This window comes from Rhipicephalus sanguineus, chromosome 3 (genome assembly GCF_013339695.2).
Source record: "Rhipicephalus sanguineus isolate Rsan-2018 chromosome 3, BIME_Rsan_1.4, whole genome shotgun sequence".
Taxonomy (NCBI): domain Eukaryota; kingdom Metazoa; phylum Arthropoda; class Arachnida; order Ixodida; family Ixodidae; genus Rhipicephalus; species Rhipicephalus sanguineus.
This window is the reverse complement of record NC_051178.1, coordinates 34,677,306-34,695,969: the sequence shown is the minus strand read 5'-3', so window position 1 is coordinate 34,695,969 and position 18,664 is coordinate 34,677,306. Positions and strand designations below refer to the sequence as shown.

At 44.2% G+C, this 18,664-nt stretch overlaps 1 protein-coding gene across 1 annotated transcript in view; it reads right to left on the bottom strand.

The window, feature by feature from the left end:
• LOC119386546 (2-amino-3-ketobutyrate coenzyme A ligase, mitochondrial) overlaps positions 1-18,664 on the bottom strand; it is a 90,243-nt gene that overhangs the window by 38,195 nt on the left and 33,384 nt on the right. The window contains exons 6-8 of the mRNA XM_037653825.2: positions 16,952-17,038; positions 8,979-9,061; positions 468-679 (exon numbers count right to left, since the gene is read on the bottom strand). Coding sequence (XP_037509753.1) covers positions 468-679; positions 8,979-9,061; positions 16,952-17,038 — 382 coding nt within the window. The remainder of the gene's footprint in view (positions 1-467; positions 680-8,978; positions 9,062-16,951; positions 17,039-18,664) is intronic.

The following is an 18,664-nucleotide window of genomic DNA, read 5'->3' as shown; positions in this document are numbered from 1 at the left end:
GGTTGGTTCCGAGGATCGTGAGCTGCATGGCTGTCTCTCTGACATCAGCAACATGGCACTGAATGTTTGCAAGGGTTTGCAGGGAGTGTGCCTATGCCTAGTTTTGAGATCTGACTTGAAACAATGGTTCGAAGGCTTTGAAAGCGATTGAAAAGAATGTCATTCAATAAAGCTTTTTATTTACAGCTGCCATCTTGAATTTTGGGACAGTTCTGAGTAAGGGCTCCCTCACCGACATTCCTTGTATTATCCCCACATTGAGGAGGGGTGCATGATAGGCATTTTATGGCAGTCTGAACACTGCCTGGGGAGTCCAAGCACAATGCTAAACCATTCCATTAGTGTCAATGTTTGCTATCCATGTCAATTTTCTTTTTCACCGCTGCAAGGCATGATACACATTACAACCAGACAGACCACCCTTGTATGCATGCAGCTGGGAGCCAGTGGGCAAGAAAGGTGCTTACAGAGACATTGAAGCCAGCAGTAGTCATGCGCGAACGGAAGTGCTTTGTCAGTCCGGCCACCTTCTGTGCCAACTTGGGACTAGCCAGGAGGATGTCTAGCACCTTTGAGGCGCATGCCACAACGGGTGGAGGCAGGGAGTTGGAGAAGAGGTAAGGCCGTGAGCGCTGCCGCAGAAGGTCCACCAGCTCGCGACGGCACGTGGTGTAGCCCCCTGGTGAAAAGAAATGCCAGCCAAACAGCTTAGGTAAATGTGGTTAATAGATTTCTTCGCTGGCTATCACAATTTTGCAACAATGGCTCAATAAAGTGAAAAAAAGAGAGACCATGTTGACTTGTCCAAGAAAAAGATCAGCACTTCATCATCTCTAATGTGGATAACAAGTATGCACACAGTTTCCAACGATTCCTCCAGGCAAATCACATTGCTTCATTCATTCTGACATACACGTCACTATCTCTGCAATTACATGCGCATAAAATTCAAGCTCCCGTAAGATGTTGTTTGCTTTTCACGTCAAAAGAGTGAGAAAATGTGAAGGTATATCAACATGCAGAAGTTCACACCATGCGCCTGGTTTGATGTCTTGCAAAATTAATCTCACCCAACGGTAGTAGATGGTGTGAAAGCTGGTTTGCATGTTCTAACCTCTTTTACAAGAACACCAAGGTGCAATCTGAGAATGGCAGATTAATAGTGTTCTGAATGGACGTGCACACCTTACTGAAAAATGTACTAAGTACAATTACTACAGCCAATCATTTGCAGCTACAAAAATGTACAAAAATTATTATTAACCACTACTTTCACACAAAAGCAGCTAAACTTTGACATAACGAACTTTAATATGACCAGAGTCCTTCAATGCTTTTCTGGTCATGAAACTCCACCATAACGCTATGGGAGAGCTTGCTATGTTGCCACAGCTGCCATATGGTGGTGCAGGGAGCAGGGTGCGAATAAAGCCCCTTGATAATTTGAAGACACCGCCACTCCTTGAACTCTGCCGCCACTGCGTGACCTCCTCGCCATCTCTTTCACTGAGCATCCTCTCCATTTTGTACCGCTTTTGCTGCACGACTGCTTTCTCTTTCTATTACCCTTGGAAATGCACGGGTCTTTTTTTTTGCTTCTGTTTCTTTCTTTCGTTGGCGCCATTTCTTACTTGAGCTCGACTGGCGCGGCGTAGCAAAAGTTGCTGGGTGTGTTTTCTGCGCTCTGCCGTGCTGTTGTACATATAACTGCAGAAAAGAAGGCTGACGAAATCAATGCAGCTTTTATAATACCTCAAGGAAAAAGTCACAGCTTGCACGAGAAGCAGTGACTGCACATAGTTCAATGAAAGAAATGTGTTTTAACAAAAAACAATGTTGTTTCCAAGGAAAGGGGCCTTTATTATCGCTCATATGAAAGCAACCCCTGATTCTGCATCTTTCAATTTCATTGGTTGGCTAATCAGCATTTTTGTTGTGGCAATCTGCATAAAAATGAAATTCTACTCACTATGCTGAATACCCTGCTAAGGCACTACATGTCGCGTAAAGTACGTGAGGGGCTCGTTAGTACGACACCGAAACTCAGTCAAAACTCTATGGAACACAAGTAGAAGTAAACAGGAGGAGCGCAGACTAACTGAATTATTGAAAACATGAAAACGGCCACTTTGGACAACGCACATGCGCACTAGTACTCGCTACAGTATCAAGCACCCTCCTAAAGGCCCTTTATTTACACCAAAAATTGAAGCCCTTTTTTTTTACGAAGATAAACAGAAGGTTCACTAACACACTTATACGGTCTTGCCTAGCCTCACCATCACTGACCGTGACACTCCCAGTATTTAACATGCCCGCTTGCCTCTCGCACATGCCAACACCTCTGTTTGCTTCAAAAAGTGGCTTGCAAATAGTACCACCAAATGTTTTCCACCATCTGAACTTGATCGCCCAGATAAGTGAACCTTCTGTTTATTATTATAAAAATGTTCTTGAATTGTTGGGGTAGCTAGACGGCCTTTAGGACAGTGTGTGATACTGTGCGCGTGTGCATAGACAGAAGCAGCAGTTTTTATGTTTTCAATAAATTCAGTTAGTCTGCGCTCGTCCTGTCTACTTCTACTTGTGTTCTGTCACCTGCGCAGCTTTAACTGAGTTTCTATATATCACCTTGCATGTCGCCAACTGTTAGTCAAGAGAAGATGCAGCTCCATTGATTCTGTATTCCGCTGTGAAAAACTATGCATGAACATACAGCCTTTTGGTCCCACATGAGCATCCACGCATTTCGTATTCTTTACGCACAGCATCTCTGCTGAAAAGAAAACATGCACCTCCAGTACCGTTTTTATTGCAATTGAGCCGCTATTTGTAAAAGACAAGCAGATAGCGCATGATCCCATTGTCACTTTCAGCCACACTGCTGTATTACGTATGAAACGGTGTTGGTTTCTGCCGTGACCTACTCTTATGACTGTCATGTTTTTGTGAACGTTTTTTTTTTCTCAGCTGTCATCCATCCTGCATGACATATATCTTTAAACTAGCATTGATTATGATGCTTACTATTATATGAGACTCTTCATAGTGGCGTGCATCTTGTCAATGAAAATTTTTGTGTGTGCATGAACATAAAACATTCAAGTGAACATGCTCTTTGATTTTCATTATAATTTTCTTGTGATACCCAATCAAACTGACCATATTACCTCTGCTACAAAATAATGTAGCAGCATTTCAGTGTGAATGCATTATCCTGAGGCCTTTTGCCCTAAAAATATAGAATGTCTCCTTCTTTTACAGCTGTACCAAGCACATTTAAAGTTTCCTTGACACCAATGCCTAAATAATGCTCGGTAAATCCTTCACCTTAAATTCCATTGTTGTAATCTATCAGTGGTTCCCGTCACCGTTTGGTTGCACTGGTATTTCACAACCGTCCTACTCAGCTTAGAGACCACAGCACGAAAGCTACATTCACTTTGCAAAGACAAACACATGGACGAATAATGCAATGGCGACTAATTCATTACAAGAAGGCACACTTAATATAACAGCTGTGGCGCAGAAACCCACACAGGCATGGAAAAAAAGCCGAACACAGAGGGGCGTGGCACAAGCGATACTAGATCACATAGGTGCACACAGTAAGGCATCTTATCATGTGACAGCAAAAATTCCTAAAGTGTAGAGCTCACCTCAAAGCTCCTTTTGCATCAGTATGCTCCATTCGTACAGTCGTCAACAACAAAAAAAGAAACTCCTCAAGAACGTTACATTTAGCATTTTTGATGTAATCAACATTCTAAAAAATGTTTCACATCATCAGGGCGTGTAAATGGCCAGAAATCACGCCCCTCCATCAAATGCTGCGACCTGTTCGCGAGAGCCAAGGCGAAAAAGTGTGCAGTGCACATCGCGCGTGGCTGGTGCATGAGGGGAATTGAGGAGGAAAGCACGTGCGAGGAGAAGAGTATACCTGTTTTCTAAGGTCAAGGGGCTTTAGGTGGGGCCCAGAGCTGTAGCTGCGTTGAGAGGGCTGGGCAGCCAAGCATCGCCATTCAGTTTTCCTCATTTCTCATAATTTGTGGTTCTGATGGCCTTGAGCATTGTGTATGAGGACACAGGGACGGTGCACATGAGCAACAATACCTGAATTGTACTGTGTGCCGGCTTGTTGCTCCGGCCAGACGCATAAGCAAAAGTGTCTCGTTTTGTTTACCGAGCGACACCAGTGAGTCACAGAAGTGAAAAAAAAAAAAAACCGACAGTAAGTTTGTGTCTTTACCTCAATATGTCTGAGTGTGCAAAAACCATCTTGATGACTTATACATTGCACGAACGAAGCAACATAGCAAAAGCAGATTCTGTGTCTGCAATGCGACAAGGGCTAGCCCCATTTCTAGGCTGTTTCTAGGCTGCTTCTAGGTCTATTCTAGGCTCTGGCCTCTTTTTCATCTTTTGCTTCACTACCACGTGTGCGGCAATTTGTCCGGCATGGAATGTGATAACAAATATGGGCAAGTCTGTCACATAACTAACTATCACGTAACATCACATGACAACCAGTCACATGACTAAATATCACGTAACATCTAGCCATGTAACAACTAGTTACATGACGAAAAATCATGTAACATCACGTAACAACTAATCAAGGCACTTGTAACATCTAGTCACATGACTAAAAATCACGTACCATCACGTAATAGTTTCGTGACTAAAGTCAGGTGACACCACATGACTAGTCCCATGACTAAAAATCACAATGTCACGTAACACCTAGTCACGTGAATAAAATTACGTAACGTCACGTAAGAATGAGTCGCATGACTAAAATCAATGTAACATTTAGTCACGTGACAAAATCACATAATATCACGTAACTAGTCACGTGACTAAAATCACGTAACATAATACAATAGTAATAATATCTGTGATTTCACATCCCAAAACTACGATATGATTATGAGAGATGCCGTAGTGGAGGGCCCCGGAAATTTTGACCCTCTGGTGTTCTTAAGGTGGCGGTTCCACTGTCGCTATCTTGCGAGTAGTTCGATTTGAGCCACCAGACAATGCTGTACTTGTGCAGTGCACGATTCTGCATTCGTCAAGTAGTATCTTCAAAGCGTCGGAAAGGAAAGCACAGCCTCTATCACTCAGGAGCTTGCGAGGGGCATCATGACGTAGAACGAAATGTCACAACAGGGACGTTGCAACATCACGGGCTGTGGCAGTCGGCAGTGTGGCTGTTTCAGCATATTGTGTCAGGTGGTCTATCGCAACGATAATCCAGTGGTTATCTGCTAGAGTTGATGGCAGCAGCCCGTATATGTCAATGCCAACATGATCAAAAGGTCGACTGGAACAGAGAAGAGGTTGTGACGGGCAGACTTCCGTTGTTGGCACTGAGCACACGAGCGAATTAACTTCCGCATGTAGTTATACATGCAGCGCCAATAAAATCGGAGTCGAAGCCTAGCGTATGTCTTGAAGAGGCCTGCACACACGCACTGTGGGTCTGCGTGGAAAGCGTTGCATATAACAGCACGAAGATGGCGGGGTCTCATAAGCAGCCACTTGCGACGGTCGGAAAGGTAATTGCATCGATAAAGAAATCATCCTTAATGCAAAAGTTACTAGCCTGGTGGCGGGGAGCACGAGACGGGAAAGAGATGATGGCATCAGGCAGGATGCTGATGAGGGCACTGATTCAGGGATCCTTCCGTTGCTCCACCGTCACATTGCATAGGGTGGGTAATGCAGGTGCAGGCTCAAGGACAGATAGGCAAGCACCGTCATCCGATACCGGTGAGCGAGAAAAGGCGTCAGCATCCGTGTGCTTGCAACTGGATCTGTAAATAACTCGGATGAAGTTTGAGGGCCCAGCGAGCAAGTCGTCCAGGGAAGTCCTTAATAGTGGATAGCCAACAAAGGGCGTGATGGTCAGTCACGACGTCAAATGCGTGACCATACAGGTAAGGGCGAAATTTTCCAAGGGCCCAAATAATGGCTAAACACTCTGTCCCGGTAACTGAGTAGTCAGCCTCGGCTTCCGTCAGAGTTCGGCTCGCACAGGCGACGACATATTCATCAAACCCTGCTTTTCTTTGCGCTACCAAGTGTTACATGTAGCCGGAAGAAGTGGAGCCGAGACCCGAGCTCACTGCGAACATAACATGAACTGTTTATTCCTTTCTAACTGCCCGAGCCCTGCTCTCCTCACTCCCCCTTTCGCTCGCAGCAGTAGGTGGCGCTAGGAGCCGGCGGCGCTACAGCTGGTGCAGCACACAGGATCAATTGTCACACTCCTCCCCCTTTAGTTCTTGTCATGAGAATACCTGTTGACGGGCCGTCTTGTTCGGCCACTTTTTCGCAGTGGGACAGGGCCTCCTCCCGATGGAATGACTGCTTGTGGCAGCCCAGTTCTGTGGTGGCACTGACTTTGTGGCTGTTCTTGCTCAGCAGCAGCTCCTGCAGGCTCCACAGGCTCTGTTGTCTGCTGCTCAGCTGGCTGGTCTAGAGGCACAGTGTTTGCAAGTGGTGGTGTCTGTACGAGGATGGGGCGAATGTGGTCCCCATGTCTGCGCCACACAGTTCCACCTTGTAATACAACCTCAGATGAGGCGCAGCTCGTAGGACCGCTAACAGAAGCAGGTACCCATAGTGGGCTTGATCAGAAGTTCCTGGTGACGACTGGGGCACCCGGGTCCCTTAGTGGTGCAACACTCTTTCAGTGCACTCATTCAATTAATTTTCATTAATTATGCAGGCAGTCAATTAGCCCTTATCTTTACCAAACTGATGCTCCAACATCATACCTATCGTATGCCACTCGTAACTGTGAACCATTCACTCCATTTTATGTTTTATTTTATTCGAGGTTTTCAGACACAGCGTAGATAATCTCAACTTCCGGCTGACAAGAAGCAGGCCGGAAGTTGCCGAGCAAAGAACGTAACGCCGTTAGAAGCCAGCGCCACAAAAATACATAAATAACCTGTGTGCTGCACTTAGGTCCATGCAAATCGAGCTGGAATAGCTTTAAAGGAGCATACACTAAATTCAACAAAGGTAAACTAACGTATAAATAAATAAATCTGTGTGTTACACAGTTTTGCTGGTCATCCACCTTCACAGAGTGACACAGCCTGATGAATTTTTCGCAAGAAGACACACAGCCGCCTTCAAGAGTAGAACACAACAGTGTACAGTAGACTCTCAGTAAACGGAAATCTGTTAAACGGAACTGCTGCTTAAACGGAACAACTGCATCTAATATAATTGGTTTCATACTTGGTTTCTGCACTCCTGTTCATCTCTCAGTAAACGGAACTTCTGTTAAATGGAACACATTTTCTTGGTCCCTTCAGGTTCCGTTTAACGAGAGTCTACTGTAATTGCTGTCCCTTCACATGGCATTTTCTGGCCAGTTTTCACATCTTGGTTGACACATCGACCATGAGCAGAGAAACAACCGTGCCTACTGCAAGTACAGCTGTGAAGCGCCCATTATGCCATACTTCATCATTATGCAAATTAGTCAAGTACCCACCACACGTCTCTGAGGCAATAAATAGGTGAACCTACGCAGCTGCACATTGATAATGATGCTGACATATGGCTGAGCGCTTTGTAATGCGTGGGCCTTTAGACCAGCCACTCCTTGTGTGATTCACATGGTATAATGACTAGTGCAATTCTACGCTTCTGTTATGCAATATCACATGTGTTGACACGACTCCTCATACTACATGACACCTGTAAGGGGTTTTTTTCCAAAGCAGTTTCAAGCAGTGGCACACATCTGAGGCCAAACACCTGACTGCCATACAGAAGGCCTGGATTCAATGCCAGCTCATCATTTTTATTTGTAGCCATCATCACTCACGGACAAGGGCAATTTTTTGCTCACAACCAACACTGATGCTGACACCGCCACCTGAATTTCTGCGACACGGGCTCTTTAACGCTATCACGTTAATACAGAGAATTTGTTCACAAACTTTTGCTCAATGTTGTAGTTCAGTATCAGCACTGTTGAGACGACCACGAGAGCTTCACATGTTTGCCTGTGACATGGCCTGATGCGTGCCATCACAATGACACAACGTGCAACATTCACTGCATGACGCAAATTTAGTTTAGTGCTGTTCGCATGCACCTCAGTTCAATACATTTTATCGGATAACTTCATACGCGCACTCGCCGTCCTTGCCTCTTGTCCGAAATACGAATTCTGCAGCCGTTAGTTGTGCACGTGATATCAGTCTCAATTACTGACGAGCCACCTCACGAAAGAAAAGTCACAATGTCTTGGCTGTTAGGCCTACACAATACTGCTTTGCCGGTTGCTGGCAATGCAGACCAATTCGCATAAGGCCAAACAAATCAACGAAATAATAATGCAGGGTTAATGGTGACAAATATCTTCGGAGCTGCCAGATTTTCAACATTGTGCAAACCCATCACATCCAAAAAAATCTAAATGTGGGATTTGAAGCTTTGGTCAGAACTGGCCAATATTCGCACATAAATTGTTTGCAACCACATAACAAAGCTTTCTTTATTTGACTGACTGACTAAATAAATGAGAAGTAAACGTTAATGTTCATCCTGCTGCAATGGACTACTCCTGACATCAAGACAAAATGAAGAATGCACCGTGTGTGTTGTTACAATGAAACACTGAGCCATTGTTTAACCCCTACAAAATATACACTTACTGGAACCAGCAATGAAGCAAGTAACAAAGGTCTAGTATGTTCAGTGTGAACTTTCAGGCTCAATGGTAGGGCATAAGTTCTTGCCATCCTGACCAAATAGGCAAAACACACAGTGCCTTAGTAAAGAAGAAACTCCACTGTGAATGACACAGAGTAAAGAAGAAATTGTGAATGTAGAGAAGTGCTATTAACAGCCATGCCAAGCTCCACGGGAAATGTTCTTTATTCCATTTTATGCTCTCAAACATTCTTGCCAGACATGCCCAGAAAAGTAAACAAACTTGTTACCTGCAGCGCCTCCCAGTGCCTTGCCCAGAGTAGAGTTGATGATGTCCACACGGCCAGAGATACCAAAGTGTTCCTCGGTACCCCTGCAATACAGATTGTGTGCTCTAACGGTACCGATTGAACAGCAAGTACTTTGTGAACTGCACACAATCCATTCGGCCATGTTGTGGGAACATCACACTTTCCCACACAGGCCTGTGAGGCAAAGAGAACAGATGCTTTGTTTTGGCTTTGTAGAAGCCACAAACGTCAATGCCGCAGACATGCGAAATCATAACAGTCTGGCATGCACTGCCAATGAGAGAAACCACCATTTCTTGGCATACGCTGTATGACCTGGGCATATACCTGAGTGCACAGGGCAAGCAACTGGGAGACTGCCGATCTTTCACTAGTTGTGGTATACTGCCCAGCATGAATCACGGCATCGTTTACATGCAAAGAAGGCCTAGAGAGAACCTGGTAATCGCCACTAACAATTCCCTCCCAGGCAACGCAGTACGTACAGGAAAGAGAAATCAACATGGGTCCATGATATTTTAAATTTCATTAAGTATTTTACATTTTATGCGCACTAGCACAAAAGTTAATTTCATTTGCTTACTAAGTGCAAAACTTAGGAGGAATACAATATCAAGCTTATTCAATACAGAAGCATAATTTTCATGCACCTGTCATTCTTGCAAACCCACAACAATTTGAAATGTCAAATATTATGGCTACAAAAGAAGAAAACATTTTCTTTTTTGTCTAGAATCTATGCATAATGAAGTGTTAAGTAGCACTGTTTGAAGCCTGTGGACAAAAAAAGTATTTCTGACAATTTTATAAATATGCAATGTTTTCTAAAAGTTGCCACATTTACAATATTTTCTCCTAAGGCACTGCATGCAGCCTTTCAAACTTGGTGGGCTGTGAAAACACAGTGCATTCAAAAGTTGCTCCAAATGGTGCTGCTGTATCACAAGTACAAAATTTTATAAATGGCCTCAAAGTTCCAGTTTTGACGCAAATGAGCCCTATTTCAGAAGCAATATTTAAAAAACCCAATTAAAAATTTTTCTGAAAATCCTGTAAGTAACCACTTGCATGCCCTCAAAAACGAATATAAAATAAAAGATGCTGCATTATTTCGCTTCCAACAATAATATTTTCCATGATGGTTAAAGGAACAAAAAAATTCTGGGCTGCATTCCTGGCAGGCTAGTACAGTTTCCTGTTGGCAAGGTCTGTTCGAAAAGAATTAATGTTTAAGGTTGATGCCTACATTAATTTCGGGCCTTCTGACTATTCTTTGGCAGGCAGCATAACAGCATCACAATGCACAATTACAGTATTACAAAGGTCAGTGATGCTACCGAGGACTTCTGATTTGGAAGCCCTGTAGCAGCTAAGTACACATTCTGGAGTGCATTGGTAAATCAAGTTGCATATACATTCAGATACCTGGATAATTATTATCGGGCTCTTATGCAGAGCTACATAAAATCTCAATTTGTTGAAAATTTCATGGAGAAAATGCTCACTCGTTATTTCCCTCGATTACGCAAAATAAGGGTGTCATGGATGTTGTGGAATAACCTCTTCAGCTATAGTTCGACACAAGTAAATAAACAGAATACTGGTCCAATAAAATTGGGTGTTATGAAATAACACTCCAAACACAACCTTGTGGTCATCAATGTCCAGTGCTCCTGGCACAAATCTAATCAGCAGAAGTGGCAGACAAACACCACGACAAAGTGCCTCAGTGCTAAATAGTCACATGGTCCCTTCTTATGCATTCCACTAAGACGGCTTGAAGGCCAGCTTTTTGTTCTAATCAGGTGATTGTACATTCATCTTTTTGACTGATTACTGCATTTACCTTAATCAGATGCAGTGTCGTACTTGAAACAAGCTAGCAGCAGCGCTTCTGGAACAGGCAACGTCAGCCAATGAATCGCTGCCACACTTGATCGCCACCGATTGGCTTAGAAGTCACGAGCCTGTGCGGAGAGCGCGTTTTGCCATTGACCCAACTTGCGCGCCTGAAGCCTCCGCGTGGGCATTTCCCCGTTCTGCTAATCCCTTTCCTCTCCCGTGACGGCAAGTGGCACCATCTTTCGCCACGCGCCGGTTCTAGTGGTGGTAGTCTCGGCGCCGCGACATTCGGCGTGATCGAGATGCGTGTACACGGGACACTCTCTCTCTCCTCGGACAGTGCTGGGTAAGCACGTGTTTGCTTCTTGTCAGACGTCCCCTTTGGGAATTGCCAGACTGTAGCCTGCCTGGGTGCTTCAGCATCCTCGGCGGGCGTGTTTACCTTTGTGTTAGCTCCGGTTCTGTATGTTAAGCAAAGAGCGGTGCCTAGTGCTCGTGCATAGTCGTACTACGCCGAGCCGCACTTGCCGGAGGCCTACGCGTACGGAGATTTGCCCTAGCTCTCGCGACCAGGCCCAGTCCTCATTAAGCGACACACAAACACTTTGGTCATCGTGAGAGTGCGCAGCATAGCCACGAGGGACCTCTCCCCGAGTGGCGTGTCAAAGCTCGCCACTGCCAGCTGCGACGTGCTCGCAGCTCCCCTTGGTGTACCATCCGCGCGGGAAGCCCTTTGCTTCCCCGTGTCCCGGGAGCGGACATTGTGCCAAGTGTTGGGGGTGTCGCCAAAGGCAAATAAAGTGTTTGTGTGTGGGTATTGTTAGACCAAACACTGTCTGTTTTGCCACACGGTGCTCAATGCCTTTGCTAGCTGAGTGCGCTACACGTGAGCAGGCGACGGTGGACGCGCCGCTGTGGCTCGCTAAGCCTGAACCCACGATGGTCTTCGACTTCGGTGAGTACTGAGGCTACCACACACAACAGCAGTGCTATTTTTCATGTTTTTTTTATTGTTGGGGTCCCAAAACCACGATGATTATGAGGGACACTGTAGTGCGAGCATAGGTCGGCAAACTCGCTCATGATTTGGCTCACTCAGACTCAGATAGAGCCATGAGTCTGAGCCTGAGTGAGTACGAGTCAGTAATATTTTTGGTGAGGTGGAGTCCGAGTGAGTCTGGCTAAGAAAAGTTGCAGAGAGTCTGAGTCCGAGTGAGTCCAGCTGAGTAAACTTTTGGTGAGTCTGAGTCCATGTGAGCTCTAAGGGCAAAATATATTTCATGAGTGAGTCTAAGTGAGCACCGCACTTTCTGCCAACCTATGAGTGGGGGGCTCCAGAAATTTTGACCCCCTGGGGTCCTTTAACGTGCACCTAAACATAAGTACAAGGGCCTCAAGCATTTCGCCTCCATCGAAATGTGGCCACCACTGCTGGGATTCGATACCGCGACCTTCGAACCAGCAGTCGAGCACCATAAACACTAGACCACTGTGGAGGGTGACAGCAGTGCTTCTAGCTCCATTGAAGGGGGTTCTAAATTTTAGCAAAGCGGGTCTCAGATCCCTCCTCAACATTGGTGGAGGGCCTGAGAGCACCCGAGACCCACCTGACTTTAAGAACTGCACAACAGAAGGCATGGTGGCACTGTGCATGGCGTTGTCGCTTAATGAGGACGACGTGCGATCAACATTTATAGTATCTATAAACGTTGCGTGCGAGTGCTGCCTCGTTTGTGGAGTAATGCTTGGGCCGTGGCTGTGCTTTCGGTGGCCCCTAGAACAAGCTGCACATGTTCTGGTGAGCTGGCGGTGCGATTGTCAATAGCTATTCACGCAAAAATTGAGAGCGAAATAATGAGGGAGAGAGAAAAAGACGGCTATTGGCTTGTTTTACAAGTCACTTGATAAGAATATGCGAAATAATTTTTGAAGGTCTTTCTTTTGCTCAATTTATGGCCCACACTTGAATAAAGTGAGACCAAGCTCTGCCAAGGTATTCGGCGGTATCTGACGTAAAAGAGCTCAAACTCAAACGAAGCACTGGCCCTTCTAGTGTATGCAGTATTATTAGCGAAACTACTATTATCGCAATAACAATTATATGGACACTCTCGGCAGGCTTTTGCTGTCGGCTTGCCGTGCCGTTCCATATATGTACATATAACCCACAAAGAAAAATAGTTCTGAAGAAAATTTTTCTGAAGGACACAACGGGGAGTTTGAACCTGTGACCCCTCGCTCCGCGGCGCGACATGCATAAGCACTTGTCCACAATGCATGCATCTACCGTCATACTAACAGCGACCCCTTTGGATACAGCATTTCTGGTTGGTTGCCTCTGAGGTGCTTCAGAGTGGTAGAGAATTGTTCACTATCACTCGCGAGATGCTGCAAAGGGCCAATGGGCGTCGCCCAGCCCGTCTTTCACCGGAGTAAGGCCGTGCGTTGTCGCCTGTGCTCACGCTTATCTGTTGAGGGGCGTTCAATAGATGTCTCATAGATTTCTACGTGTTGTGCTTTCATCTCAATGTTTGCATTGAAGCCGTAGGTCGCAGGAAAGTCACTTCGCTTGCTGAAGCATCTGTGTTTGCTAGCCTTTCTTCGTCTGCAATTCCAATTTATTGCTATAGCATTCACTACTTTTGTGAAACTGACCTCTTTATTGTAATCATGACACCAAGGACAAAGGTAGCTTTTCTGAAAAGATTCGACAGTCTGGTGTGACAGAGACATGTGCAGGGTGATTTAGATGCAAGGACGCACGTGCAGGGGCCACAAGGGTTTTCAGAGGCAGGCAATCTCAGCACCAGTCGCAGCAGTGCAAGACACATCGGGCAGGATGCCCTCCACACTTGGCAGCCTGTACATTTTGCCAACACACTACTCTACATTCTAGCAAGGCAGGTCTCAGATCCCTCCTGGAGGGCCTCAGAGCACCCGAGACCCCCCAACTTTAAGATTTGCACCAGAGAAGGTGCATCGGCACCATGCATGCGTGAGCAACATTTATAGCATCTATAAACATTGCGCGCAAGCGCTGCCTCGTTTGCGGAATAATCCTTGGGCCGTGGTTTTGGTGGCCTCAACACTAGGGATGGGCGAATATTCGGGCGTTTTGAATATTCGAACGAATATTACAGTATTGAAATTCGCTTCGATACAAATTTAGATTATTCGAAATCTTGAAGTATTCGAAATGAACGAATATATGTATATAGTATTTGACCGCACATAACCCCCTGTAAAGGTGGCATCTGGTTGCTGTGCCGTCAAACAACCCACCCAGGGGAAATCTGCACTGCCGCGAAGCCACACTTCAAGGTTAAATGTACAGCAGACTCTCGATAATTCAAACTCTGATAATTCGAACTTTTCTTAAATTTTTGGTTGGCCCACTATGTTTTCAATGTATTTTAAAGCTGCTTAATTCAAACTACCTCACTGCACAAATTTGGTTAATTTAAACTTTTTGCTTGTCCTTGTCTGGAAATATCTCCTGCCTTTGTTGCTTCTAGCTGAACATTCACGTTTTTCTGTTGCTAACAGGCGCAAATAAAGCTGATTGCCTGCCTACAAAACGGCCAAACTAGCCGCACCTTGTGCACCAATATTCTCGTGCTGACTGAGGGAAAAAAAAAACTGTACGGTCTGGCCTTAATCTATTGCATGCCAAACATTTCTTAAAGTCACTTTCTCTGCGGTGTGCCATGCGAGAAAGCGCCCTAAGAATTAGAAGAGGCTAGCAACTGTCGTGGGACGAAACACATTTTGTCCCTTAATTACACACCCGTGCATGCCTTGTATAATAAGAAGTACCAGTATTATCGCTGATGTCTAAAAATTTTACTGGCAATCATGCGGAGCAGTCTATGATGTTGCTGCGGCACTGAGAAACAATAAACATCGTAGTGTTAGTTGGTGCATTGCCCCGAGTCATATTTATGAGAACTTCTGATAATTCAAACTTCTGATAATTCAAATAAAATCCTGAGGTCCCCTAAAGTTTGAATTATCGAGAGTCTACTGTACATATTTATTAAAGTTTAAAAGCGTGTTATAGGGGCTTATATGCGCTAAGTATAGTCATTTTTAAATTGTAACGTCCACTTATAACTTGCACCCTATTCAAATCATGACACTATTCAAGGCTGCTTCCACTTCATTTCAAACCAGAAAAGTGACATTCACTCATACCTTGTTCCAATCCTTAAAAATATTGTGCAAGGTCGTGACAAAAATGCTCATTTTTCTTAATAATATGCGGTAAATACTAGGGGTGTGCGAATATTCGAAATTTCGAATATTTTTCTAATAGTGTTTGCTATTCGATTCGATTTGCACTGGAATTTTACTATTTGAACTATTCGAACTTCCCAAAAACAAGTACAGTCAACGTCCGACTGAAAGTGACGCCTTTAGATTTTCAATATGCTTCACCTCATTAGACTCGTATTGCGGCAAAGCTGCCTTTCAAGCTCTGTTACGGTCGAACTTTGCCAAGGCACAGTCAACGTCCAATTGGAAGTGGTCCCTAGATTTTCAATGTGCTTCACCTCGTCACACTCCGGTATTGCGGCAAAGCTGCCTTTCAAGCTCCGTTACGGTAGAACTTTTTTAAGACACAGTCAACATCCGATTGGAAGTGGTCCCTAGATTTTCAATATGCTTCACTTCATCACACCCCGGTTTGCGGCAAAGCTGCCTTTCAAGCTCCGTTACGGTCGAACTTTGTCAAGATACACAACTGACAACTGAACCTTACTGGGGGCTAACTCATGGGATCCGGACCTACATGCAAGATACAGTCAATGTTCGATTAGGTCCCTAGATTTTCAATATGCTTCACCTCATCACACCCTGGTATTGCAGCAAAGCTGGCTTTCAAGCTCTGCTACGGTCGCAAATGTACTAACTCAAGAAAACGCTGGTTCCAACATGGAGATGAAAGATGTGGCAAAGGTGGGCACTCAGTTAATGCTATTTTGGACCTGAAATTTGGGCAGGAAGTCCGAAAAATTGGAAGCCGAAGCTTTTTAGCATCCAAAATTTCAGATGTTCTTATATATCAACATCAACGAGGCAGATTTAGAATTCCGGACGCACACCCTTGTCCGCCACATCAGTTGGGCTTCCACAGAAGTTGAGAGGAGGAGAGGCTGAGGAAATGGCATCTTTGCCTATCACGTGTAAAGTGTTGTCGGCAACGCTTTGGTTGCACCAAATCATGTACATAAATAGAATTCGGCCTCTACATTGCCTTATTCTTGATAAGACAACTATGAAACACCACCCCACCAGCGCTTCATGAACCTAGCAAAAAGAAACACTTTCATGTTGCTATCTCATAAGAATATGTCTAGGAATCTTCTCTAAGTTTTTTTTCAGCAATTTTGCTTCGAAGTATTAAAAAAATATTCTATAAATGTTCGAGAAATATTCGAAAAATATTCGGTTCAATTCGCACTCACACTTCAATATTCGAATTCGCTTCACACCCAAAATTTTGCTATTTGCACAGCTCTAGTAAATACTATTAGAACTACTATTCGATTCGAAATTATTCGACCAAATCACTATTTGCTTCGGATTCGCTTCGAACCTCAATTTCACTATTCGCCCATCCCTACTCAACACCAAGCTGCACATGTTTTGATGAGCCTGCGGTGTGACTGTCAGGGGTAGGCACCCTCAAAGCTGATACTCCGGCACAGTTTGGTGCAATTCATGCCGATTTTATTCAGGACGGCGCAGTAAATACAATTCGGTAAACTTTGACGCATTGCACCAAATGTAAAGGACGTATACTTGACACAGTTTCCCAGCTCAAGCCTTCGCTCCATACCTCTGGACAGGTGTTCTTCATCTTCAATACCATACACTAGTATTTTACAGTCAACAGCATAAGAAGCTCATGCTTGATCACTTTTAAGGATGCTCTGCCCCACCTACTGCTCTGTGCAATATGTCACTAAAGCAGCAGGTAATTTGCATTCTGTCAGTCAGCAAAAGAGGTGGATTAAACCTGCTGCTACAACACAACCAATGGAGTGAGCCCCTTGCTGTGCAAGTGGCTGTTCATCACACTGAGGCTATGGAAACACAGAGACTACCTGCCACTGTTGCCAAAGAAGCCCGTGGCATGGCACTCATCGACAAACACCATGGCATTGTAACGGTCCGCAAGGTCACAGATGTCCCTGCATGAGAATAAAATTAAATTACTACAACAAACGCTTGCAGAGAATGACGGCTGTGTGTACCTTGGTACACGACATTTATTCGATTTATTGCATTTCAAGCTCCTCTTTTCAAATTTTCATAATAAATGCTGCGAAAGAAGCAATCATTTCTACTCACAAACACTCTAAACACACCTTACATATAAGTCCATGTTTTGCACTGTAATGTGTAAATGCCACAGTAATACATGTAGTCCAAATGTGGGATATATTCTCATCACTTTTTATCAGAGTAAGTGAGAAAAGTAGAATTCATATGAGAGACATACTAGCACAAGGAATAAAACGACAAGAAAGAAGACAAAAAAATGTTGTTTTATTCCTTGCACCAACACATCTCAGCCAGTTATGCGCTGTTATTAATGCCATCTATTGTTGAGACAAAAACTTGTTCTTTTTTACAGTGGAGTTGTTAAAGGGACAATAAAGAGCAAAGCCATTTTCCTCATATTAGTAACGTACTCTTTCACGATATCAAAAACACCATGCTTGCTGCGATAAGACGCTCATTAAGGGGAGATGCTACTCGAAGACACTTTTTCTTTAATATTCACCCTAGAGCAATGAAACTTGAGCTGCTTATAGAACTTTTTATGCCGATTTCAAATATATAATTAGTTTTCTTGCAAGTTGCATACTTTTAGTTCTGCAACATGACAAAGTGAAAAACTGAAGCATTTTGCCCCCCCTCTTTTCAGACCTAAACTTCAATAATTTTTTACAATTCATAGTTCATAATGTTTCAAATAAAGTGCGGAATGCAAATAACTAATTAGGAAGTCCATACAAAATATGTACTAGACGTGAAAAATTTTAACGTTGGAAGTTCATATTTCTCCTACCCTAGTAAAAGTTTACATAACTTTTTTTTATTTTATAATAAGAATATCGAAACTTAAACAAGATAATTGCATTTCTCGTACTTTGGAAAAACTTTGGGAAAAATTTCATGCAGATCTGAGCACCAGAAGTACCCGAAAAAGGAGGGGCACATTGACAAAAATGGCAAAATTTGTGTTTTGAGAAAAACGAGTTTTAAAGTCAAAATTGCATGTTTATTTATCAAAGATGTCATTGAATGCAATGAAATTTGTACACAAGAAAGAACAATCCTCCTTGTAGTGGCCACTGCCATTAAAATGCGCCAGTACCATAGGTTTGGCCCTCACGGCTCTTTCGAGCTGACTCCTCGACAAGATATTTTTTCTCCAGCGCACGCCGACGGGCCCTTGCTTCTCTTGTTAGTTTTTGAGACATTTTTTTCTGGCGTGTGCTGTCCCGTGATGTGCCAAGAGCAACCAGATCATGAGACGGGAGCACGCCAAGCTCTTCCAGAACACATTCAAAACTGGAGTGCCCTCGATTAAACCAACATGTTCAGTGCTGTCATATCAGCAATCAGCGAAGACTCGTCGTCCTGCGATTTTTCTTCGTCTTCGAAGAGTCCGATCTTTTTCTGGGAGGCACTCACATATTCGAATGCCGCGGCAAACTCGTCGGACGCATCGGCGTCACTGCCACTAGGCCTTGCGGCAGCAGACGATCTTTCCGTGGTTTGAGTGTTCGGCTTTGATTTGCGCCGGC